At 55.9% G+C, this 25,578-nt stretch overlaps 2 protein-coding genes across 5 annotated transcripts; one reads left to right on the top strand and one right to left on the bottom strand.

Moving 5' to 3' along the window:
* The first annotated feature begins 5,700 nt into the window (after window positions 1-5,700).
* TMEM160 (transmembrane protein 160) lies at window positions 5,701-8,241 on the top strand. Its single transcript, XM_047709929.1, has 3 exons — window positions 5,701-5,947; window positions 7,196-7,288; window positions 7,892-8,241. Exons 1-3 carry the CDS (start codon window positions 5,740-5,742, stop codon window positions 8,155-8,157), a joined length of 567 nt encoding a protein of 188 aa, XP_047565885.1. The 5' UTR covers window positions 5,701-5,739; the 3' UTR covers window positions 8,158-8,241.
* Window positions 8,242-8,379: 138 nt separating this feature from the next.
* On the bottom strand, window positions 8,380-25,570 carry NPAS1 (neuronal PAS domain protein 1). Of its 4 annotated transcripts, none has more exons than XM_047709925.1 (12): window positions 25,400-25,570; window positions 24,114-24,357; window positions 23,462-23,791; window positions 15,647-15,720; window positions 15,319-15,408; window positions 13,287-13,458; window positions 11,767-11,882; window positions 11,384-11,541; window positions 10,811-10,917; window positions 10,343-10,490; window positions 9,499-9,593; window positions 8,380-8,968 (listed from the first exon to the last, which is right to left on the bottom strand). In XM_047709925.1, the coding sequence occupies exons 1-12, from the start codon at window positions 25,463-25,465 to the stop codon at window positions 8,505-8,507; spliced, it is 2,064 nt and encodes a 687-aa protein (XP_047565881.1). In that variant the 5' UTR covers window positions 25,466-25,570; the 3' UTR covers window positions 8,380-8,504. The 4 variants fall into 4 exon arrangements, with proteins under 4 accessions (XP_047565881.1, XP_047565882.1, XP_047565884.1 ...); XM_047709926.1 differs by having other exon boundaries at window positions 24,114-24,354; XM_047709928.1 differs by having other exon boundaries at window positions 23,462-23,697; window positions 24,114-24,296; window positions 25,400-25,528.
* Window positions 25,571-25,578: the final 8 nt, after the last annotated feature.

Here is a 25,578-nt window from a genome sequence, read left to right as displayed (position 1 = left end):
GGCCGGTCTCAGGAGAAGCTGACCAGCATTTCAGTTGGGAGGACGGGCTGTTTGGGGCCTGGGGTAGGGAGGGGAGGAAGGGGGCAGCCTGACTCAGGGTTGGTCAGGGCAAGACAGACGGGTCACCCTGCATATGGGGGCAGAGAGAAAATGCTAGAGTTGTGTGTCAGGGCTTAAAGGGAACCCGAATAAATGCTGGATGGTTGGGTCATGTGACCTGCCTTGTCCTTCCTCTCCAGGCCTAAAATGTTCTGCCACAAAACCTAATCCTTTATCCAGCTGCCCCCAGCCCCCACTTCGTTGTTGTGGCCCCAGTTGGAACAGGGTCTGATATCCGGGGTCAGCTCTTGATAAAAATATGTTCTTTAAAAAATAAAAAAAAAAAGATTTTATTTATTTATTTGACAGACGAGATCACAAGTAGGCAGAGAGAGAGGAGGAAGCAGGCTCCCTGCTGAGCAGAGAGCCCGATGCGGGGCTCGATCCCAGGACCCTGAGATCATGACCTGAGCTGAAGTCAGAGACTTAACCCACTGAGCCACCCCGGCGGCCCCCCCAATTTTTTTTATTGAGATTAATTAACATCTAGCATTGTGTAAGGAAGGTAGAACATTTTGATTTGGTACATAATTGTGTGTATACATACATACACACAATTATATATCGTGTTGTAATAGGATTACCCCCGGAGCCTTAGCTCACACCTCCAAAATGCCACATAATTGCCATTTCTTTTTTGTGGTGAGTCCCCATATATTCTGTAAAAGGATCCCAATGCCTGGTCATCCCTCCCATCCGCAGATACACCTGCACTGGTCTGGGGTGAGGCTGGAGCATTAACGTTTAAGGCTCCCGGACAGTCGTATATGAGAACAACTGATCAAATCCCAAGTGCAGAGGCAGCCGGCCAACCCTATGATCTGTCTCTTTAAGGAGGATTTGTTTTCTCTGCCCTGACCCTTGCTGGCGTTCATTTTTCTCTCCCTTTTCATCAGCCTAAACCGTTCCACGAGCCAAGAATGTGAGAAATGTGTCTCAAATATTTTCAGTTCCACTTAATCCCATTTAATGCTTAGGGTTCACTGCCAGTAGCCAGGCTGTTCCAGCCCATTTGAACTCCCTCCCAAGTTTAACCCCCTCCAGAGTTCCCAGTCGGCCTCCCTCTCCATAAAGTCCAGGCTCTTCTCAGTGGGAGTTGAAGGAGCAGGTGAAGAGCAGCCTGGTCCAGCAGGTCTAGGAGCCAAGATTCCAGAGGGCGATGGAAAGCTGTGGAAGGGTTTCAGCTGGGGAGAGACATCTTTAGATGCTCATTTAAAATAGCCTCTGGGGGCACCTGGGTGGCTCAGTGGGTTAAAGCCTCTGCCTTCAGCTCAGGTCATGATCCCAGGGGCCTGGGATCAAACCCTGAATCAGGCTCTGCTTGGCAGGGAGCCTGCTTCCTCCTCTCTGCCTGCCTCTCCGCCTACTTGTGATCTCTGCCTGTCAAATAAATAAATAAAATCTTAAAAAATAAATAAATAAATAAATAATAAAATAGCCTCTGGTGGGGCTCAGTGGTTTAAGTGTCCGACTCTTGATTTTTGGCTCAGGTCATGATCTCAGGGTTGTGGGATCGAGCCCCACGTCGGGCTCCACGCTCAGTGGGGAAATCTGTTGGAGATTCTCTCCCTCTGCCCCTCCCCGACTCCTGCTCTCTCTCTCTCTCTCTCTCTCAAATAAACCTTTTTAAAAAAAAGTCCTCTGGCTGCTAAGTCTTTTTTTCCACTGAGTAGTCAGCACCACATTCTAAAGATGAACGTCAGGTTATGCTACCCCCGAGGTCAGAATCTCCCACTGGCTCTCATCACACTTAGCATAAAATAGGAAGCCTTCAACATGGCTCCTGAGATACCAAGCACCCACCTCATCTGTCTCTTATCATTTTGTCCCCTCTCCCCTTGCTCACTTTGCTCCAGTCACACAGGCCCCCGGCTCTTCCTCCAGCATGTCGAGCACACTGCAGCTGCAGGGCCTTTGCACATGCTATTCTCACTGCTTGGAGCCCTCCTCCTCCTCATCACCTCATAGAGGACTCCTTGTCACTCTAATGGCTACTCCAATGTCACATCCTCAAAACTCAGCAGCTTAAGATAAGAAACATGTATTATTGCCCATAGTTTCTGTGGATCAGGGAGTACCCACAGGAGTAGCTTAGCTGGGTGGTCGTGGCTTGGGGCTTCTCCTGAGGTTCAGGCCAGGGCTATGGTCGTCCAAGGACCTGACAGGGGCTGGAGGAATCTTCCAAGGAGGTTCACTCATGTGGCTGGCAAGCTGATGCTGGCTGTTGGCTTCTCCACAAGGCTGCTCGGGTGTTCCACAACATGGCAGCTGGCTTCCCACAGAGAAGGCGATCCAAGAGAGTGTGGCGGAAGTGGCAATATCTTTTATGACTCAGCCTTGGAAGTCACAGTCAGTCATTTCCACAGTATTCCCTTGGCCACACAGAGCAGTCCTGATTGGACATGGAAGGAGACCACACAAAATGTAGATGGCTGGCGTCCTCCTAGAGGCTGGCTATCATACACTTTTGTCATTCTCTCCCTCATCACCTTGGTTTATTTTCTGCATGGATTTGACATTTCCTGGAATTATGTTAATTATTCCTTTGTCTCCCTTGCCCAGTGTTGTCTTGCCCATAGGGGCTGGGACACGTCATTTTTCTGTCTAGTTCACAGCTATATCCTCAGTGTTTTTGTTTGTTTGTTTGTTTTTGTTTTAGTTTAGAGAGAGAGATAGGGGGAAGGCAGAAGGAGAAGGAAAGAGAATCTTAAGCAGGCTCCATGCTGGACGTGGAGCCTGACAGGGGGCTTGATCTCACAAATCTGAGATCATGACCTGAGCTAAAATCAAGAGTCAGACGCTTAACAGACTGAGCCACCCAGGCGCTCCCGTATCCTCACTGTCTTAAACAGAGCTCAGTACATAGTAGGTAATAAATATTTGCTGAAGTAATAAGTGGAGAATCTACCCTTAGAGGGTTCTGGAGACCAATAAGTGGGCTGGTTTCAGCTGTCCAGGTGAAAGATAGCAAGGCTTGAACTCAGGAAGGAATGGAGAGAGAGAGTTAGCTATTGATGGGGTCACTTGTCGTCCTGCAAGTTTCTGATCTCTTCCTGATACAACCCAACCTTTGTAGGGAGGTGGTGTGATCCTTTTTTTTTTTTTTTTTTAAGATTTTATTTATTGGGATGCCTGGCTGGCTCAGAAGTTAAGCGTCTGCTTTCAGCTCAGGTCATGATCCCAGGGTCCGGGATCAAGACCCGCATTGGGCTCCCTGCTTGGTGGGGAGTCTGCTTCTCCCTCTCCCACTCCCCCTGCTCCTGTTCTCTCTTTCACTGTGTCTCTCTATCAAGTAAATAAAATGTTAAAAAAAAAAAAAAAGGAAAGGAAAGGAAACCATTTCATGATGGTAAATAATTGTTTATTTTCAGTCTTCTGGACTCATTGTAAGCTTTGCTGGGCTCCAGATTCTTTCTGTAAGCCTCTGATCATGCTTTATCTGGTCCATGCCTACTCAGAGTTCAGGTTTCAAATCAGGCACCCCCTTGCTGACTCCACACCAAGGCTGGGTTAGGTAGCCTCTCTGGGCTCCTCTAGTCTCATGAACTTTCCTAAGGACTTACTTATTTAGCATGTTTATTGCTTATTTTCTGCCTATCCCTCTGGAAAGGAAGCTCCTTGAGAGCAGGGAGTTTTCTAATCCATGAACATGGTATATCTTTTCACTTATTTAGATCTTCTTTAATGTGACTCAGCAGTATTTTGTAGTTTTCGGTGTAGAAATCTTGCATATCTTTTGTTAAAACATTTCCTAAGTATTTCTGGGTTTGATACTATTGTAAAGGAACTTATTTTCAATCTCATTTTGTGACTGTTTCCTGCTAGTATGTAAACATAAAATTGATGTGGTTTTGTTTGTTTGTTTGTTTGTTTTTTAGGTAGGCTCCATGTTGTGTGTGGAGCCCAAAGCAGGGCTTGAACCTATGATCCTGAGATCAAGACCTAAGCTGAGATCAAGACTGAGTTACCCAGGCACCCCTATTTTGAAGATTCATATCCATGTAAAGCAAGAGAACAGTGTCTGTTACATGGTTAGTGCCCAATAAACATCAACTTGTATTACCTCACTTTTCCTTCCCTATAAAAGAGGGAACATTCTAGTTCGTAATTCCCAGGATTACAATGAGAATTAAAGGACATCATGCACAAACTGTGCATAGCAGAATTTTTGGCACTGGGAAAGCCCGTGGTATCTATTTGTTTTTAGTATTTACCAAGTCCCCTACTTATATTGGGTTGGGGGCCATGGAGATGTGTCAGTCAAGGACCCAGTCCACTGAAAGCTCACAGCCTATTGGCAGAGACAGGTAAGTATAGAGATCATTATCACACAGTGTAGTAGGGGGATATATAAAGCCATGTGTGGACCCAGAGGCAGAAGCGGACTGCTGAAATTTGCCAGTGGGATCAGGTCCCTCCTGCTTCAGACATAAGTTTCAACTAGAAAGGAAACAGCAATTGTTTATCATAGGGAAAATCGGAAACAACTTAGGAACGAGGATCCCCTGTGGTACCTACGTATAATGCATCTGTATGAACCATTAAACTTAATGCTGTGGAAGGGGAGATGGGGATGGTTGCTGGGGCGTGGGGTGAAAATTACTTTTCATTAGACCCTTTTCTATCTTTTGCATCTTGGACTGTGTTCAAAATAAGCAGTATTTTGGGGGCGCCTGGGTGGCTCAGTGGGTTAAGCCGCTGCCTTCGGCTCGGGTCATGATCTCAGGATCCTGGGATCGAGCCCCGCATCGGGCTCTCTGCTCAGCAGGGAGCCTGCTTCCTCCTCTCTCTCTGCCTGCCTCTCTGCCTGCTTGTGATCTCTCTCTGTCAAATAAATAAATAAAATCTTAAAAAAAATAAGTATTTTTAATATAAGAAATTATGCTGTGAAAAGTATTCAATGCCACCAATGTTCACGACTTATTGTCATGTGAAAAAAGTTAGTCAAATGACATCTCGTTTTACATTTACCTAGATAAAAAGGGCAGGAATACAACTAAGTATTAGCACTTACTTCATCAGTAGGATTAATTTTGAGTTTTACTTTCATTTCTAGGCTCTTCCAGATTTTTTTTTTTTAAAGATTTTATTTATTCGACAGAGAGAGATCACAAGCGGGCAGAGAGGCAAGCAGAAAGAGAGAGGAGGAAGCAGGCTCCCTGCAGAGGGGAAAGCCCGATATGGGACTCGATCCCAGGACCCTGAGATCATGACCTGAGCCGAAGGCAGAGGCTTAACCACTGAGCCACCCAGGTGCCCCGGCTCTTCCAGATTTTGCTAAGGTTCTACATTAAGCAGAGTTTTGTTTTGTTCTTGTTTATTGGCCATGAGAATTAAAGTTGTTAACAAAAACTACAACTCCCAGCAGATATCGTGTCCCCAGCTTCTGAAGACCTGCCTCCTAATGGCGCAACGTTCGCTGGGATTCGTAGTCCAGTAGTAGAAGCAAGGTGGGACGCGCAGTACCGGCACAGATGACATAGGAGGAATCACCACGGTGTTGACCAATGGACAGTGGGGGCCAGACCTGAGTGATGTTCGCAAACCCAATGGGTGAGCCAATAGGCCTGAGTGACGTGTTCTTCAGCCTACGGGTGGCCTGTGGGGGCGGGGCGGTGAGCGGCAGCCGTAGTGCGAACCATGGGAGGCGGCTGGTGGTGGGCTCGGGCCGCCCGACTGGCCCGGCTCCGCTTCCGGGGGGCGCTGCTGCCGCCTCCGCGGCCCCGGAGCGGGGGTGCCCGGGGGTCTTTCGCTCCCGGCCACGGCCCCCGCGCCGGGGCTTCGCCGCCCCCCGTGTCCGAGCTGGATCGTGCGGACGCCTGGCTCCTCCGGAAGGCACACGAGACAGGTCTGAGGCTGGGGTCGGCCACAGTGGGAGAGGGGATTCAGGATAGCCGAGCTGTCGGTGGACGCGAGTATGGGGTGGGGGCAGGGGTCCTGCTGGAAACTGGGCTGGGGCTCCGGATCGAGAAGGGCTTCCGTATAAGCGCAGGGAAGCGCTTGCTGCAAGAGCGCAGTGTGTCCGCAAAGACGGGCTTGCGGATGGGACGGTATGTCCGGTTAGAGGGGTGCAGTAGGGATCCGAGAGGTTAGTCGGGCTAGGACAGGCAGTCTTATAAGATTGCACTGCCTGGGCGAGAGAGATGTCCAGAGAGCGTTAAGGGCGGGGGAGTTGCCTACTAGAGGGGTCCGTGTTGGAAGAGCCAGTTCAGCCTGGAGGCGACCACTCTGCATTAGGCGGGAGCGGGGATCCCCACGAAGAGGGGGCGAGTTCCCGAATGGACGGAGAAACAACCAATAAAAGCGAAGCTCTGGGCTGATTGGAGGGCCGGGTGATCCAGGCTGCAGGGGGCGGGGCCTCCCGTGCAGAGAGGGTAGATAAGAGGCTGGGGTAAGGGTGTGGGGTTTGTAACTCCCACCAGCCGGTTAGGGCCCCACAAGGGACTTGAATGGATGTAAATAACAAGGAAGGACAGACGCAGATAGTTGACATTGGAGGAACACTGAAGGGGGTAGCTGGAGAGCGCCCTGAAGTGAGGGAACAGTTTGTCCCGGAGGGAGATGCACGTGTATGGGGGTGGGATATGGGCCAGGGTGACCTCTTGGGATCTGCCCGCCCTCAGATTTAGGTCCTGCATTTTTGGTTCCTAGATGCTCCTCCAGATTCTAAAGACTGTCTTGGGGGCGCCTGGGTGGCTCAGTGGGCTGAGCTGCTGCCTTCGGCTCAGGTCATGATCCCAGGTCCTGGGTTCGAGCCCCACATCGGGCTGTCTGCTCAGTGGGGAGCCTGCTTCCTCCTCTCTCTCTGCCTGCCTCTCTGCCTACTTGTGATTTCTGTCAAATAAAAAAAAAAAATTGTATTTAAAGACTGTCTTGGCTCTTTGGTGCTGCGTAGTTTGGGAGAGAGGGCTCAGCGTGGACAGGAGCCAGACAGAGTTTGGAGGAGGGTGATAAGGTTAGATGGAGGGCTGCCAGGACTAGGCTGGGATTCGGGGTGAATGGCATGGTGGGATAACACTGTCTGGGCAGAATGGGGGTGGGGGCAGGGTTTGAGCTAATGCTGATTTCCACCCCCCCACCATTCCCCCTCCTGTAGCCTTCCTCTCCTGGTTCCGCAATGGCCTCCTGGCATCCGGCATTGGGGTCATCTCCTTCATGCAGAGTGACATGGGTCGGGAAGCTGCTTATGGTAAGTGCAGACCCCCACCGGGGAGGTAGAGCCCCCATCTTCCCCAGTGGGTGTAGATCCCTCCCCGCCCCGCCCTAGCCTGCCCATAGTTAAGTGTAGAACCCCTCATTCTTTCCCCTGCCGGAAGCCACCTCCCCCTCACTTGTGTTGACTTTCCACCCACCCACCCCTACTTCGAGGACATTGGATCACCCGCGTGTGTGCCCCCAGGGAGGGCTTTGGGTCCTTGCCCAAAGATGAGGGTCCCGACTGAGCCCCTCATGCTGGCTCAGCCCTAGCCTAGTCCTACCGCCGCCCCCCAGCCTGTTTTTGCTCTCAGCTCAGCTCCCCACTCCTCCTCTGGTCCTGAAGCCCACCTCCACATCCTAGACACCCCCTCTGACACCTTCTCATGCCCCTGAGCTTGGCTCTGTACTGACCCCTACCCTGACTTTGTCCCATCCACTAACCCCACCTCAGTCTCCTGACCCAGCTCTGCCCCTGGGTAATCGGGTTCCCACACCCAGGCCCCCAGCCACCCCACAGCAGACAGCCCCCGCCTGGGAGCTCAGGCCCTCCCTCCCACTGACTGTGCCCCTCCCCCTGCCCTCTCCCCCTGCACAGGCTTCTTCCTGCTGGGCGGCCTGTGTGTGGTGTGGGGAGGCTCCTCCTACGTGGTGGGCCTGGCGGCGCTGCGGGGACCCATGCAGCTGTCGCTGGGGGGCGCAGCGGCAAGCGTGGGGGCCGTGCTGGCTGTAGGCCTGCTCTGGGCTTGTGCCGTCGGCCTCTACATGGGTCAGCTGGAGCTGGATGTGGAACTGGTGCCCGAGGACGACGGGACAGCGGCTGCCGAAGGCCCCGATGAAGCAGGCCGCCCACCGCCAGAGTGAGTGGCTGGGCCATGGGGAATGGCCGGGCGCTGGACGGCCGGGGGGCCTGAGGACCGAGACATTAAAACCTGACCCTTCGCCGGCTCCATGTTCTTCGTGGTGGTTCCTAGGATGGGGCGGGAGGTGGGGAGGGGCGGGCGTGGGAACCAGCCGAGGCAGGTGGAGGGAACCGAAGATGAAAAAGAAAAGGAGAGAGGAGCCCCGAGGCCCCGGAGACAGAGCCACAGAGTGGGAGAAGGTGTTTAATTTTCCAGGCCCACCAACTGGGCTGAGCTCAGCCTTCTGGCGTTGCCCTCCGGGCCCCACCTGTCCCTCAGGGTCCGGCTCTGTAGGCAGCCCTCCAGTCCTCAGTCCCCCTTCCGCTGCACCCGGGTCCCGGTGGTCCCCGGGTAGGACAGGCCCAGGGTGGGGTAGAAGGCCTCGGGGAGGGTGGGGCCTGGGGCCAGCCTCTGCAGGTGCGGGTACACAAGGCCCAGCTCCGCGGGCCCGTAGCGGATGGTGCCTGGTGTGCAGAGGCCCCGCACGACGGGCGGCAGAAAGCCCGCATGGAGGAGGGAAGGTGGGGGGTCCCCGGGAGGCCCCAGGCCCCAAGGCCGCACCAGGTCCTGCTTCAGAGCCCCTGCCCGGATGACAGAAGTAAACTCGGGCCGTGGCAGGGCCAGGTGGCCAGACGACTCCTCGTCCCCACTGTCCTCCGGGTCTTTAGCCTGCCCTGGGCCAGGCTCCACTTTGATGCGTTTGCCCCGACTCCGGGGGGCCTCGTCCTTGTCTAGGGGGGCAGCCTGCTTCCCTTCCCCTGGAGGCTCTGGCTCTGGAAGAGGAAGATACGAGGGAGCGGTGTGTGCGTGCCCCCAGCCCTCAGTCTTCCCATCTGTGGAATCAGCTGAGCTCAGTGGTCTAGAGCTGAGGGTCTCAGCTGGGGCCAATCTGTCCCCCAGGGGGTCACGTGGCAGTCTGGAGATATGTGTGGTTGCCACAGCTAGAGATTGGGGGTCCTGCTAAGTACCCTACAGCTCCCAGGACAAGCCCCCAGAGCCGAGAAGGATCTGGCCCTCGAGAGCAGCAGAGGGGAGATGGACAAGCGCTGGCCTAGACCCGCATTGCCCGACAGAACTTTCCTCGATGCTGTTCCCTCTCTGTGTGCTCCAATGCAGTAGCCACTGGCTGCGGGAGACTGCTGAGCCCTTGGAACGTGGTAAGGGTGACCAAGAAACTCAGGCTTTCATCTTTAATTAAACGTAAGTCACCACACGTGGCTCGTGGCTTCCAGACTGGAAAGCTCAGGTCCCCGAGACCCCTTCCCTGGGAGCTCCTCGGGATGAAGGGGGAGGTGGGGCTCACCTGTGGGCTCTGGCTCGGGGCTGGAGGTGTTCTCACAGGCCACGCTGGCCGGAAGCTGGAAGGCATCCAGAGGGGTCTGGCCGCCCTCAGCTTGGCTGGGGACAAGATAGGTGGGGTAGTCCCCACCCCATGGCACTTAGGGCTCATCATTGGAACCCCAGACTCCAAGCTGGGTTCTAGCCCAACTTAGCCCTGTCTGGTGAGGCCAGACCTGGGCAGCCTATGCCCCCTGCCCCTCGAATGTCACCACCTGGGTGTCCCCTGGGTACTGCCTGCCCATCTCCTCTCAGGGTCTTCTTTTCAGACTGCTGTTTCTCTCGGGAGCCCCAGTCCAGGCCATCAAAGCTAGAGATGGGGGGTGTGAGCAGAAGCCATGTCCCCTCCTCCACCCGCACTGCCTGGCGTTTCCCAGAACCTGCCCCAATATCTGCCCCAGCCTCTGCCCTAGCCTCTTCCCTGGGCTCCCAGCCCCTGTCGTGTCCCGTGAAGTCCCCCACAGCAGCCAGGGAGGTCTTGTCACAAACCAGATGGGACTGTGACCCTCTCCAGCCTTACACCCTGCCATGGCTCCCCAGTGCCCCAGAATCCAGTCCCTATCTTCTGCCTGGGGCTGAGGCCACTTCAAAGCTGCCGCCTCACTCCTCTCTGCCCCCTGAAAGCAAGGTCACCCCACCTCTGGGCCTTTCCTTTTACTGTGCCCCTGTCTCCTTCCTGTTTTCAAAGCCTTCTGGGCTTGTCCTCTTTGAGAAGCCCTGCCCCCTCGAAGAGGAGCCCCCCCCCCCCCAAGATGGAGAGAGATGGCGGAGTATGTAGAGGGGTTCTGAGTCCCCTGTGGGGCCCTCACCTGAGCACGTAGCTGACCCAGAGCACGTGGCGCTCCCCGGGGCTCTTGCCGCTCACGGCCACGGTGGCCACGGACTGCAGCCACACGAAGCCCCCAGCCCGCTGCAGCCAACGGTAATAACCGGTCATCACCTGCCCCTTGTCCAGCACTGGGCCCAGCCCCGGGGCCGGCGGAGGCAGTCAGAGACAGGTGGACAGGAACATGGGGTGGGAGAGGAAGGCAGGACCAGGGAGGGGGACGGTAGGGAGGAGACAAGGGCAACAGTCCAGAGGGGGAGATGGAAAAAGACCAAGTCAGGAGGACTGAGCATTAGCTGGGCACAGGGGCCTTCTGGATTTTTAAGGGCTGGGTGGGGGAGGCTCAGAGAGACAACACAGCCCCTTTCCACCCGCCCCACGTCTGAACTGTGGCTCAGGGTGTGGGGATCGGGGCACTCAGGCCAGGGGTGCTGGAGGGCAGGGTTCTTACGGTCCAGGTGGCTCTGGCGGATCCTGGCTGCGTCCTGTCCATGGACAAACTGGTAGCAGCTGCGACCCACGAGCTCTGATGGCCCCAGGTCCATGTGGTCGCTGACTCTGAGGACAGCGGGTGACAGAGAGAGGTGGGAAGGGGTCTGAGATCAGGGGGGTCAAGGACAAGAGGCGGGGCTGGCTCTGGAACCACCAGCGTACAAGACCCGGCTCTGGGGTGCTTTGGGCCTCAGTTTAACCCTGGGTCAAATGGGCATAATACTCGGAGCGTGGGGACGACGGCCCGTTTCATTTTCCCCTCTGCGTGGCGCACGAGACAGTGGAGGAGAGGAGAGGCAGCGAGACAAAGTGGGTCGGGGAGGAGTGGGGGTCTGCGAAGGGGGCCTCGGGTAAGCCCCGCCCACCCTCGCCTCCGGCCCCGCCCCAGCCTCCTCCTTCCCTTACCTCCGCCCTCGCTGCTCTTCCGTGCCCCCCCACTGCCCCCCTGGCTCCCCAGCTCGGCTTTGACTGCCCGCAGCCCCAGCTCTCCCGCGTGGCCCCATCCGCCCGCCTCGGCCTCCAACCCCGGTACCTGCTCTCACAAGCAAGGATGGTGAGACCCAGGCTGAGACGGAAGACGATCATATGTCCGTGTAGTGGCAGCTCAGCCAGTGGGGCAGGGGGCAACGTGTGACCCAGAGCCACGAGGCCCAGGGAGCGGGCCCGAAGGCGCCCCGTGACGTGGATGACCTGCAGGCAGCAGCGGGGTTGGAGGAGAGGCCTGGCGAGGCCGGGGGGGGGGGGGCGGGGGGGCATGGGCAGGAGGACCACAACGCGGCCGCCGGGCCTGGCTGTGGCTGTCACCCACAGGTGCCCGGGCACAAGGACATGGCTGGCGGGAACGCGCGGGAGGTCTCCCCAGGTGGGCGGGGGGACTCCGGCGTCAGAAGCTGGGGCCGCAGAGCTCACACTCACCTTGTACCCCGAGGCCTTGACGTGCAGCCCCCGCTTGGTGAGGGTAGACTTCATGCGGATGAAAAAGGAGCGCTCCTGGACCCGGGAGAAGGGAGGCACCTCGGCCGCGCTGGCCTCTAGGGTGGGGAGTGAAGGAAGGTTAGGGGGTCCGAGGAAGAGACACGGGCCCCTCCTGCCCCCTGTACACCTAGCCAGACAGGGTCATGGCCACAGCCTAATGGGTACATGACCTCACTGAAGTCGTATACCAACCTCCCCTCTGAGCGGCAGCCAGCTGGGTCTCTCTAAAGCTCAAATATAACCCTTTCCCTCCCTGCCCTGAAGCTGCCATGGCCCCATAGGACCCTGGGGGTAAAGCCCAGCTCCTCACCTCAGCCTAAAACTTGGGCAAGAACCACCTCCTGCTGACAACCGTCTCTAGCTACAAACTCCAGGTCTCAAGTGGGATAGCTCCTCCTCCAGGAAGCCCTCCCTGATCCCCAGGCTGGGTCATGCATGCCTCTGGGGTCTTCCACGTCAGCCCTGACCACTCTGGATCATCATTCTCAAGGGACTGGTCAGTCTTCCCCACCTGGACTGTGAGCCCAGAGGGTAGGGCTGGGGCTACTGTCATCGATGTGTCCCCAGCCCTCCCCAGCACAGAGCAGGGGCTCAGGGTATAGAAACAAGTAAGACCCACAAATACAGATTATAAATCCAGTGATAGTCTTATAACTGCTCACACCCAGACGAACCTGTGACTGGATCTTGGGTGCAAACCTAACCCCCCTCTCCAGCACACTCCCGTATATCACAAACATCTCCCAAGCTTGCACACGCTGCTGATAGCTCGGAGGCTTTTAGTGTTAAGCAAACCCAATATAAGTGAATCCTACTTACCAGAAAGTTCACCTCTAGTCCCCCAACATCCCAGTCCCCCAACATTCCAAAAGGAACTTTCAGGGTACTCTTCCAACACCCTCCCTCGCCAACATGGAGTGGAATTTTCCACTCGAGGGAAGGCCTGGGAGCACAGATGCTGCAGCCAGAAGAACCTGGGCTGGAGTCCAGATTCACCACTGACAGCTGTGGGACCTGGGGCAATGAACTTAACCTCTCTGTGCTGTGCCTCAGTTTCCACCTGTGCAAAATGAAGACTGTTCCTGCAGGTGGGGCTGTGATTAGGGTTCAGTGAAACTATGTCCTTAAAGACAAAGCACCTGTAAAGGCCAGGGAGTGTGTGCTGTTTTATTATTACCAAAGCCGGGTTCCAGGGGTCACCCACAGGCACCCATTTCCACTTGGCGGCCAGAGGGGGTCTTTCTAAAACTCAAGTCTTGGGGAGCCAGGCAAACTTAGGCAGCTTAGGCAAATTTTAGGGAGCCAAGACCTGTTGCCTCGGTTTGGCTTCTGATCATTTTACAAAAATTTGCTTTGCACAGCTCAAAGGAGAGCGGGTTTTGTTTAAAGAAGACATGGCTGGTTACCGTGTACCAGGTGTCCCTTGACCTACCCTCAGCCGCATTCTTTGGGGGAATTACCGATCTCAGGGGTGTCCGCAAGCGAGGAGGAAGACGAAGAGGAGGAAGAGGAGGGAACGGAGGGCGGGGTGGGAGGCCCCGGGGTCGGAGCCCGGAGCCCCAGTTGCTCCAGCACCTCGGAGTGGTCGCCGGGATGGATGTAGTCGAAGACGCTGCTACCCGTCAGCTCCACCTGCCGGCGGAAGAGGGGACCGCAGAGAGAGCGTAGGATGCGCGCGCAGTCATTCGCCTGGGGCTTCAGCCTTGCGCTCGCTCGCCTGCGTGCAAAGCTCGTGGCGCTTCAAGCCAGTTTTGTGTTTTATTCTTTTTTATTTTTTTTAAAGATTTTATTCATTTATTTGACAGATATCACAAGTAGGCAGAGAGGCAGACAGAGAGGAGGAAGCAGGCTGCCCGCTGAGTAGAGAGCCCAATGTGGGGCTCCATCCCATGACCCTGGGATCATGATCCAAGCCAAAGGCAGAGGCTTTAACCCACGGAGCCATCCAGGTGCCCCAAGCCAGTTTTGTGTTTTTATTAGAATCTTTTAACCTTTACCCCCTCCCCCTTTTTCTTTTTTTCCTTTTTAACCTTTTTTATTTATTTATTTATTTTTATTTGGCAGAGAGAGAGATCACAAGGAGGCAGAGACGCAGGCAGAGAGAGAGAGAGAGAGGAGGAAGCAGGCTCCCTGCCGAGAAGAGAGCCCGACGCGGGGCTTGATCCCAGGACCCTGGGATCATGACCTGAGCTGAAGGCAGAAGCTTTAACCCACTGAGCCACCCAGGTGCCCCGCCTTTTAAACCTTTTTTAAAGGAGATATAAACTTGGGCTCTTATACCTTCTAACTTCAAGGCTGGTGGTCATTAAGGATTTTCTGCACCTGCTTACTCTAGAAGCCGCGAGCCTACTTCTCACAGCCTCCCTTTGTCCAGCTCCCACCCCACACAGCGAGCAACGGCGCCCCGAAATGAATCACAGGATATCCCAGTAGCGGCGGCGATGAGGATACACGCAGTGGAATGGCTTTCGAATTCTTAGAGTTAGAACTTCTCAATCAGACAGACTACCATCCAGTTCACCCCCAAGTCTCCCAAAGCAGTCTCCCTTTGCTCCACACCTCCCCCAGTCCAGTCCAGGTCCCCATCCCCCACCCCGTGTTCCTGCCCCAGCGTCCTCCCTGCTCTTCTGGCTTTCAGTCTCCACTCAAATTCGCCTACTAAGTTACTCATCTGACTATGCCTCCCTCCCCCAACCTGAGAAACCTCTCAGAACTCCCACTGCCCCTGGGTTTGGGCTCACATGCTTCCCTCTGTCCCTCATCCCTCCGAACTCCTGCTTATCAAACCCTTCCCTGCACCAGGTGCAAGCCTTTACTCCACTCCCCACCCCCGCACTCCTTCCGCTTGTCCATATTCCTCCTCCAGGCATCTCCAATAATTCACTGAAAAAGTGCTCGCAAAGGCCAAACACTGAGCACCGACTTTTCTAAATTTACCATTTGGTAAAACCTTGGTCAAAGCGATGGGAGGGTAGCAAATTGTGCTGAATGGACTGGGGAGGCCTAAGATGCCACCAGGAAGAGCCAGGCCCCCCAGGGGTGGCGATGTGCGGTTTCTGCTTTTAGCTCTCAGTGCCAGCTGCGGGAGCCGGGGCAGAAACAGCTGGCGGAAATAAAGACAAAACACAAGCCAGTGCACTAAAACACCACAGAAAATCTCCCACAGTTGCCAAAACCCAAGCCCTCCCAATACAATGGTTGCAAGTCTCTATAATTGTTCAGAAAAAGCAAGTTTGGGGGAAAACGGTGCATTTGGCAAATGCTCATTGACAAACTGATCTTTCTGCTGATCGGTTTTCTTCAAACTGACCTGTTACTTTAACATACCACCACCTCCTGGGGTTCCCACGGGGTGCACTTTAAGAACTTTGAGAACCATGGATCCAGTTCACTTTTCAGGCGGGGATGGTGAGGCCAGGAGAAAGGGCATGCATGCACAGCAAGGGAGAGGGTGGCTGAGCCCATCCGGGCAGCCTGCCGAGGGCCCCTTACCTGTGAGAGACCTAGATAAATGGAGACGGTCTCAGAGATGTAGAGGAACTTCCCTTCCTGGTTCAAGGCAAACACGAAGCCATCCAGGGACTAGAGTGGGGGAGAAACAGAGAGAGGGGAGAGGAGGGCTGGGCATCTGTCTGTCCAGCGGGTAGGTGGTAAGACATTCTGAAATCTGGATCTCCACCTAGGATGGATTAATCCTGGGGTGGGGGGGGGGCTTCCGTGGCAGTGGGACCCCCCCAATGGATGCTGGAGAAAACCGTGCTGCTCTCCGGAGGTGGCCACCAGGTGGCAGCAAGGAGCAGCAGGCAGGGCGGGGCCTCACCTGCAAGATGTGTCCTCCCAGGTGCTGCTCGAAGACTTCGGAGACCAGCGCCACGCGGCCCCTGTGGCCTGGGGCTGAGGACAGAGGGAGGGGTGAGGCTGGGGCCCGTTGGTATTCGAGCCAGTCTACAGATCTGCTGGAGCTGTCTTGGGGGCCGGTCGGGGAGAAACCTGGGCTTGTGGGGAGGGGGTGGAAGGGGTGGAAGCAGGCTGAGAGGCAGAGGCAGAGAGAGGCCAGAGGGCGCAGGGAGCCGTGCATCCGCCCATTCATTCGGAAAGTCTCCCTGAGCCCCAGCTGTGCAGCTGGCCCTGTGCTGGGGACACAGAGGCGTCCAGGAGGGCCTGCCCCTCCCCTCATGAGGAGCACACAATACACAACATGTAAGAAACTAACAAAGAATTATCATCCGTGCCAGTGCCTTGAAGGATTGAGAAGGTGGTGTGAAGTGAGGGCTGTTGAGGGAGGGGGTAGAGACTAGAGACGACAGAAAGACAGAGAGACATTCGTCCTGAGAGCCAGAGAAAAAGAAACAGATTGAGAGACAAAGACACCAGACAGACAAGCAGATGGACAGAGAGACATACGGAGGGATATAAAGGAATACAGAAAGAGAGAAGGACATTGAAACTCAGCAGGAAAAGGACAAGCAGGTTTGGGTGCCCGGCTGGCTTAGCCAGTGGACCAGGTGGCTCTTGATTTTGGGATCATGAGTTTGAGCCCTGCATAGGGTGCAGAGATTACCTAAGAATATTTTTTTTAAAAGATTTTATTTATTTATTTGACAGAGAGAGATCACAAGTAGGCAGAGAGGCAGGCAGAGAGAGAGGAGGAAGCAGGCTCCCTGCTGAGCAGAGAGCCCGATGCGGGGCTCGATCCCAGGACCCTGAGACCATGACCTGAGCTGAAGGTAGATGCCCAACCGACTGAGCCACCCAGGTGCCCCAAGAATAAAATCTTCAAAAAAAAAAAAACCCTAAACCCCAGTGAGATGTCACTTCACACCCCACTAGGATGGCTAGAATTCAAAGAGAAATGTTGGTGGGATGTGGAGAGATCAGAATCCCTGTGCATTGCTGGTGAGAGTGGAAAATAAGGCAGATGCTCTGGGAAACAGGATAGAGGTTCCTCAATAAGCCACATATGGGTGGCACCTGGGCGGGCTCAGTCAGTGAAGCGTCTGCCTTTGGCTCAGGTCATGATTTCAGGGTCCTGGGTTTGAGTTCTGCATCGGGCTCCTTGCTCAGCAGGGAGTCGGCTTCTCCCTTTCCCTCTGCCCCTTGCCCATTCTTGCTTTCTCTCTCTTTCTAGTGCTTGCTCTCAAATAAATGAATAAAATCTTAAAAAAAAAAAAGTCACACATAGAGTCTCCTGCCACACAACCCAGCAATTCTGCTCCTAGGTGTAGACTCCCAAAGAACTGGGAACAGGCGTTGCAACAATTACTCCTTCCCAGATGTTCACAGCGGCACCATTCCTAACAGCCAAAAGGTGGAAACACCTCAACAGTTCATTGACGGCTGGACAGATAGATAAAATGTGCTGTATTCATACAGTGGAATATTATTCAGCGAGGAAAATGAAGGAAGCGGGAAATGCGGGTTCTAATACGGATGGACTCTTACAATGTCATGATGGGGGCACCTGCCGGGCTCAGTTGGTGGAGTGTGGAACTCTTGATCTTGGGGCCATGAGTTTGAGCCCCACATCAGGTATGGAACCTACTTTATTTTTAAAAATTTTTTTATTTTTTTTGGAGCCTACTTTTAAAAAATGTGAAAACATTACACAAGAGGCTACACACAGTGTGATACCGTATCTATGAATTGTCAGGAGCAGGCAAATCCATAGGGACAGAAAGCAGACTGGTGGTTGGGGGCGGGGGTCATGGTGGCGGGAGGGAGTGGGGATGGGGAGAATCTGCTAATGCGGGGGGGTGTTTTTTTTAGGGGGAGGAATGAAAATGTTTTGGAACCAGATCAAATGAAGGCCGCACAGCCCTGTGACTGTACTGAGTACTGCTGAATTGTGCACTTTATTTTTATTTTTAATTTTTTTAAATTTAAGTAGGCTTCACACTGGGAGCCTTGATCTCACATCCCTGAGAACAAGACCTGAGCTGAGAGCAAGAGTCGAACACGTAACCTACTAAGCCACCCAGGCACCCCCTGTACATTTTTTTTTATTTTTTTAAAGATTTTATTTATTTATTTGACAGACAGAGATCACAAGTAGGTGGAGAGGCAGGCAGAGAGAGATGAGGAAGCAGGCTCCCCGCCGAGCAGAGAGCCTGATGCAGGGCTTGATCCCAGGACTCTGGGATCATGACCTGAGCTGAAGGCAGAGGCTTTAACCCACTGAGCCACCCAGGCGCCCCCCCGCCCCCCGTACACTTTTAAATGGTGAATTCCATGTTATATAAACTTTACTTCAATTTTTTTTTTTTTTTTTAGTATTTATTTGTCAGAGAGAGAGAGAGAGTGTACAAGCACAGGGAGTGGCAGGCAGAGGGAGAAGCAGGCTCTCCGTTGAGCAAGGAGCCCGATCAGGGACTTGATCTCAGGACCCCAGGATCATGACCTGAGTGGAAGGCAGGCGCTTAACTGACTGAGCCACCCAGGCTCCCTACATCCAACTGTTGATTTTGGCTCAGGTCAGGTCATGATCTCAGGGTCATGAGATTGAGTCCTGCGTGGGGCTCCGAGCTCAGAGGGCAATCTGTTTGAGATTCTCTCTTTCCCTCTCCCTCTGCTCCTCCCCACTGCTCTCTCTCAAATAAATAAATCTTTTTTTTTAAAAAAGATTTTTATTTAAAAAAAAATAAAAAAAAATAAAAAATAAATAAAAAAAAAAAGATTTTTATTTATTTATTTATTTATTTGACACAGAGAGAGAGATTGAGAGATCACAGGCAGGCAGAGAGAAAGGGGGAAGCAGGCTCCCCGCTGAGCAGAGCCCGATGCGGGGCTAGATCCCAGGACCCTGAGATCATGACCTGAGCCGAAGGCAGAGGCTTAACCCACTGAACCACCCAGGCGCCCCTCAAATTAATAAATATTTTAAAAATATTTTAAAAGAGATAGGGACGGACATGTGGTCACAGAGAAATTCAGACAGAGACAGAAGAAGACTCAGAGACACAAAGAGATGGAGAGAACAGAAAGGAGATGCCCAGAAAGACATACAGAGAAAGAGAGTGACAGGGGACATGGCAAATGAGACTGCCCGTTCCCACTGGGGAGCCTCTCCCTGACCCTGCAGAGAACCACCTCCCAAGGGGCCCTATGTCCAGACTGGGGAGCCAGGGGACTCAGTGACCTTGAAGGTCTCCAGGTCTGGTGCCAAGGGTCCAGGTCTGGGACCAAGCCCCAGGGCTGGCCCTCCCTGGCTGTGTGCCCTGGGACCAGTCCCTTTGCCTCTCTGTGCCTCAGTTTCCTCCTCCGTCAAGTGGATTTGCCAAAAGCGCTAACCTCATGGGTGGCTGAGCATTCAGTCAGCTTAAGGAACAGAAAGGGCCCCGCCCCCTCCTGGCACGCGGCAGGTGCTCCCAGACGCGCAGAGCCGGGATTAGTATTAATAGTGTGATTACTATTGTTATTTCCAGACCATCAAAACACCAGGCGGTCAAAGCCTGCCCCCGCGCGCCCCTCGGGACTCGGCCCCCCAGCCCCGCCCCCAGCCCCCTAACGCCTTGGCCACGCCTCCTTCTCCCAGGAGCACCTCCCACTGTTTGCACCCTTTCCCCACCCCTGGCTGGAGCTCCAGGAACAATAAATGGGTGGGGGGGTTGATGGGGACCCCTCCCCCGAGATGCAGCGCAAACCAGCGAACCAGCCGGGTGACAGGCAGGAACAATGCCGCCTGCTAATTGTCGCAATTTTCCCCTGTCATTTCTGCTAATTCCTTCATTTTCCCGCTCACAGGATCAGCCCAGGTCAGACTGAACGGCTGCAATTAACAGCCTTAATGGGCACGTCGGACGGGGGGGGGGGCGGTGCACAGGGGGAGGGCTTGCTGTTCCCCCGTTGGGATGGGAGCTTTGGGGTCGGTCCCCATCACTGGCTGATGTGTCTTATCATCCCCCGGCCTCCCCCTCCCCAAACCCAACTCCTCAGACTCCTCCCCCTGGGTTCCCGCCTCTCCCAGCAAATGCCTCAACTCCTCTGTCCCCCAAATTCCCCACGTGGGTCTTTACTGCTCCCAGATCTGTCCCCTCCTCACACTCAAAGCCCCAACCATCACTCACTCATTCAACAAACATTTCCTGCCTTTCTCACTGCAGCCTAACTGCTGGAGAAGAAAATTGTTGCAGTTGTCATCACAGAGCAGGGACTGAGGGGACGCAGGGAGAAGGCTGCCCCCAGGTCTTGGGGGTCCAGTCACCTCCTACTCTCAACTGGCCGGAGAGAGTTTTGCTATCTGGGGAGGGGGAAACTTGGCTCCCTGGGGCAGGCCTCTGCATGCACCTCCTCACTGGGCTCCCTGCTTCTACCTTCACACCTGCCACCTCTGTCACCTCCAGCTCCCATCCCACTTGGGGTAACAGCCAAAGTCCCCACCAAGGCCCATGAGGCCCTGCAGGACCTGGTCCCTGCTGTCTACCTCCTGCCTCACCTATTCCTCTCTGCCTTATTGTGGCCTGCACCCAGCAACCTGATTCTGCCTGCCTCAGGGCCTTTGCACTTATTCTCTTAGCCAAGACTGCTTTTCTTCCAGCTTTTCTCAAGGATTGCTTCCTCACCTCCTTCCAGCTCAAAGGTCCCTTCCTCAGAGAGGCTGTGCCTGATCTGAGAATGAAAATGTCGGGGCGCCTGGGTGGCTCAGTGGATTAAAGCCTCTGCCTTCGGCTCAGGTCATGATCCCAGGGTCCTGGGATCGAGCCCCACATCAGGCTCTCTGCTCCGCAGGGAGCCTGCTTCCTCTTCTCTCTCTCTGCCTGCCTCTCTGCCTACTTGTGATCTCTATCTGTCAAATAAAATAAATAAAATCTTAAAAAAAAAAAAAAAGAAAATGTCAACCCTCCTCCCCTCACTCTGTTTCACAGACACCCAACAAATACTTCCCAAGCCCTTACTGTGCCCCCAGGCAGTGTTTTAGGCTCAGGGAACAAGGTGTCAAGGGGAAGAGACACAATGAACAAGAGAAAGAAGAAATGGTGTCAGATGACAATAGGTGCTCTGGAAAGATATAAGGCAGGAAAGGGAGACAGGGAGCGCTGGTGGCGGGGGGGAGGCCTTCCTGAAGGCTGATGTTTGGAGGGAAGGGAGTTCCTGCAAGAGAGCACAGCAAGTGCAAAGGCCCTGAGGTAGGAATGTTTTTCTGAAGAACAGCAAGGAAGCCTGTGTGTGTGTGTGTGTGTGTGTGTGTGTGTGTGTGTGTGTGTGTATGTCCACGGGTGGGAGGGAGTGGAAGAGGTGAGAGGGGTAGAAAAAGGAGATCAGAGAGGTGGGGGGGCAGTGGGCCTCCCATGAAGGATCTGCAGGCCCACCCCTGAGGTCAGGGACTTTGTCCTGTCCCCGAGGGTGTCACTAGAACAGGGCCTGGCAGGGGGAAGGTGCTCTGTGGGTGTTGAATGAATGCTGACCGCTGACACACGATCCAGGCTATCTCCTCCCTGCACTTGGAGGTCCCCGGCTAGCCTTCAACATCGCTGTGCTGTTTCACCCACAGCCGACTGAGGTCCAGAGACTGGGACCTTCAAGGTCCCCAGAGACCTATGAACAGGCCAAGTCTGGAGGCTGAGAGGGTGTTCTCTGAAGCCAGTCTGAATCTCAGCTGGGCCCAGCTTGGCTGATGAGACCCTGGGCAAAGAGCTTCACCTCCTGGGGCTCAGTTTTCCACTTCTGTAAAATGGGAATCAACACTGCTTTTTCCTCCTGATGTTTTTTTGAGAGGCTTAAGTACGTTTTGTGGTCCCCCCACCCCACATTATTTGTATATACTGCTCAACACAGTCTGACATGGATTGGCTATTTTGGTATAAAGGAGGAGGACAGGGCAGCACGTGCCCCTTCAGAGTGTGGGAAGCACCCTGCTTTGCTCTGACTAGCTAAGATGCTGTCCTCAGTTTTCCCCCAGGGGCGACTAAGGAAGCAGGCACTTGACCTCTTGCTGGGGACCCTGCAAAGCAGGAGACGCCTCCAAATTCCTACTTCTGGGGCTACAGGAGGGAGTCCATACAGCACCTCCAACACATACTGTCCTGGACGGCAGGCAGAGTGTGGGGTAGGGGGGCCCTCCAGGGAGTAGGGGCTGGGGGTGCCCGTGAAGTCCACGGTCTGGTCCCTCAGGGCAGTGTCCTCAGCAGGCTCTGGTCCCCTTCAAGGGCCCAGCCAGGCAGTGGTGGTGGGGGGAGCTGGCGGCCGCCGGAGGGGCTCCCTTGGCACCCCCTCCCTTCCTTTCTCTCCCTGCGTTCGGGACAATAGACAAGATGTTTATCCCCCGCCGGCGCACGTGTTGTTCGCGGTAATGACAGTAATCAGCGGCCCTAATGCCGCATTCTCTCGGCGCCAGTCAATTCGCCTAATTACCGCCTGGGAAGCCGGATTATTTAAATTTAAATGGTGATTTATTGCGAGCTTAATCAATGCTATTTTCTCTCCCCCCCCTCCTCCCCTGGGACTGGGGCAGGAGGGGAATTGGAGCCCCTCCAACCTCACCCTAAGGACACCAGTCCCCTCTGGGGGGACTGTAGCCTGTGGTGCCCCCGCCCTGTCACCTGCGACCTCGGATTAACACGATTCACGGTCTTCTCATCGTTGAGAGAAGCAATAATACGTCAAACAGAAGTAATAACAGTAACATAACACTCCTGTGCATCTACCAATGATAAAGTTGAATTATAATAAAAGGAGCTAGCTCTCTGTGTTTTACCTAGACATTTTACATAATGTCTATTTCATTTCTCGGTTTATCTCATTACCGGGTCTTGGCTACTAGGGTGTCAGCCTATGGGGGGGGGGCTTGAATCAAGTCTGTTTTCTGCTGGATCCTGACGGCTCAGAGCAGCAGCGGGCACACAGTAGCTGTTTAATAAACCACAGGCCCCAGCAATTCTGCAAGGTCACCGCCGACCCTAAGAAGTCACTAAGTATTGACTGCACCTGGATCTTTACACGCATTACCTCGCTGATTTTCATCTCAGCCCTCTGGGTATGCTTATGGACTTTCAGCAGGATTCCCATTTCACGAGGCACAGAGAGGTCAGGCGGCCTGCCCCGGGTCACAACGCTTGGGGGGGGGGGGGTGGCCGAGTAGGGACAGGTACCCAGGAGTCTTTCTGAAGTTCTCCATCTTACCTGCCACCTTATACTGTCTCCCTCCTGCTTTCCCAAACTGGGAATTCAAACTTCAGAGTCCTTGGGCTCCTTCCTGGGGCCCCTCAAGTTTGAGTGAGGGGGTTTCTTGCCCATGAGTGGATGGGGAGGCCCAGGCGGCCCCCCCAACCCCGTCCCGCCCATGGAGTTGCGGACCTTCTTTGTGATAATAACGATTTATCTCCCCTAATAAAAATAACGGCATTGGCTAGTGGTCGGATCCCTGGTGTTCCCGGGGCGGAGAGTGGAGGGGGGAGTTGCTTAGTCGGGCCAGAATGCATGAAATCATCCCTACCTCGTGTGCCCGTTTTACAGATGAACAGGCTGAGGCTTGCAGTCTCTCAGTCTCCGGGTTCGGGCACACAAAAGGTCTGGCTGACTCCCAACCCGGTGCTCCCTCTCAGCCAAGGAACTAGGCAAGGGCCGGCGGGCACCTCACAGTCCCGCGGTCTGGCCTTAGCTAGGGCCCTGGGACCCCCGCCCCCCGCGCATGCGCACTCACCGAGGCCGGCCGGGGGCCCCGCCGCCCGCAATCCCCAGGGCGGCGCCCCGAGCGCGGCGAAGCGGCGCAGGCGGAGGTAGGTGACGCTGAGGCGCACGATGGACGCCTTGTCCAGCTGGCTCGAGATGGCTCCGGGCAGCGGGAGCAGCTTGGCTAGCTCGAAGAACTCCAGGTTCTCCTTTCCGCGCCGCGAGCGCGCCGCGTTCCGGGACTTTTCCTTGCGCTGCGCCTGCAGGCTGGGCGGGCGGCGCGGAGGGGGCGTCAGCCGGACTGCGCGGCTCAGGGGGCCGCGGCCTCGGGGAGCCCCGCCCTCGGGGCCTCGGAACCGGGCTGGACGTGAGAAGTGGATTCGACATTGGAGGTGGGGGCAGAACCTGAGTGTGAATTCTGCACCCGGCCGTGGGGACAGAACCTGAGGTGTAAATAAACTCTGGAGGGAAGGAGCTGGAATATGGGAGAAATTAAATGGGTATGAACTCAGAGGAAGGGCGGTGGGAACGGAACGCGGTGGGGGCTGTTTGTAGAACAAAGGTTGAGCTGCTCTGGGTAAGAAATTCTAGCTCCAGAGGGCGGGGCTGCAAGCTGAGTGTGAATTCTCCCAGGACGCCCTTGGGGGCGGGGCCACGGTCCGAGGGGGCGGGGCTTTGCTCACCAGGGTCCCGGCGGGGCCTTGACCACCAGCCCAGGCAGAAAGTCCCACGGGACGCTGCGGCCGCGACCTCCCCCGCACTTGACCTCGCCTCCGCTGCCACTGCTGGGGTAGGGGGCCGCCATCTCCGCGGGGGCGGGCTCAGGCGGGCCCAGAGCAGCCTGCGGGACTCGAGACCCGCGTCTCCTGCCGCGGAAAGGAGCCAGAGGCAGCGCTCGGTGCCCGAGGGGGGCCCCCGGGAGACCTGCTAGGGAAACTGAGGTCCGTGCGGGGTTCGGGGTCCCAGCAAGGAGCTGGGGCTGGATGGTGCCTCAGTTTCCCCTCCCCGGAGGCCCCAGGACGGATCCCGCTGCTCTCGCCCTGCCCGGCCCCAGGCGAAGCTCGGGGCGAAGACGTGCCCCGCCGCCGCCGCCGCCGCCGCCGCCTCCCCCGCGCCGCCCGCCAGCGCGGCCGCCTCACGCCCGCGCCGGGCCGGCTCCCGCATACCAATAGGCGCACGCGGCGCGCATACGGATCCGACCGGCCCGCGCTCTGCGTGCCAAGCATGCCCAAGCCAGGCGGGCGGGGGGCAGGCGCCTCGCCGGGGCCCAGGCGCGCCCGGCTCCTGCCCCCAAAGCCCTCTGTCTCTGGGATCCGCTCTCCTAGTCCATCTCAGGAGTCCGTGTGCCCGCATCCGCGGTGCGCCCATTTCCCTGGCTAGGCTAAGGAGGTAAGGGGGCAAAGGGCAGGGACCCCACCCCATGCCCTGCCCAGGGACCCCCCCCGCCGGCCCTTGGGGTGTGGCCATGTGTCCCGGCCGCCAAATATCCGCAATCACAACTTCCTTCCCGAAGACCCGGGCGTGCGAGCCACGGCCCCCGACGCAGTGGCCAGAGCATCAGCCAGAGGACGCCCGCAGGATGGACCCGACACTCGGGGCCCAGGTGTTCTGGTATTCAGATCCTCCAGAAGCAGGAACGTGTTCAGTTTGGTCTTCATCCCTCCGGGACTAGGCGTTAAGGATACCCTCTCCCCGCGCCCGCCCCCCGTAACCAGGCCGCCCCCAAGCCTTTCCAACCAGGTGTCCAGATGCCCTAGACCTTGGTGCCCAGGTACCCAGCCCCCTATATCTCCGGGATCCAAACGTCCGTGTCCCCCTTCCCCCAACCTCAGGCTACCCGCGTCCCGCTACCCTAGCCCCCCCCGCACACTGGAGTTCGGCCCTCTGTTTCTTCAGGACCCAGGAGTTCCCTGGCCCCTCCTGCCTGCCTCCCGGCGTCCCCTCCCCGCAGGACCCACAGCGCCCTTACCTGGCCGCGGGGCAGGCTCCGGGCGCGGCGTGGGGCCGGCCGGGCGGCGCAGAGGGGTGGCCCCATAGACCCCGGGGCAGGCCGGGCTCCGCGGGGCGCGCGGGCTGTGGCGGCAGGTTCTTGGTGCCCACCGCGGCCTCGCAGACTTGGGAGACGCGCGGACCGCGCTGGCAGGCGGG

The sequence above is a fragment of the Lutra lutra genome, chromosome 17 (genome assembly GCF_902655055.1).
Source record: "Lutra lutra chromosome 17, mLutLut1.2, whole genome shotgun sequence".
NCBI lineage: Eukaryota > Metazoa > Chordata > Mammalia > Carnivora > Mustelidae > Lutra > Lutra lutra.
Note: the sequence above shows the minus strand (reverse complement) of the source record. Positions and strands in the feature narration are given on the sequence as shown.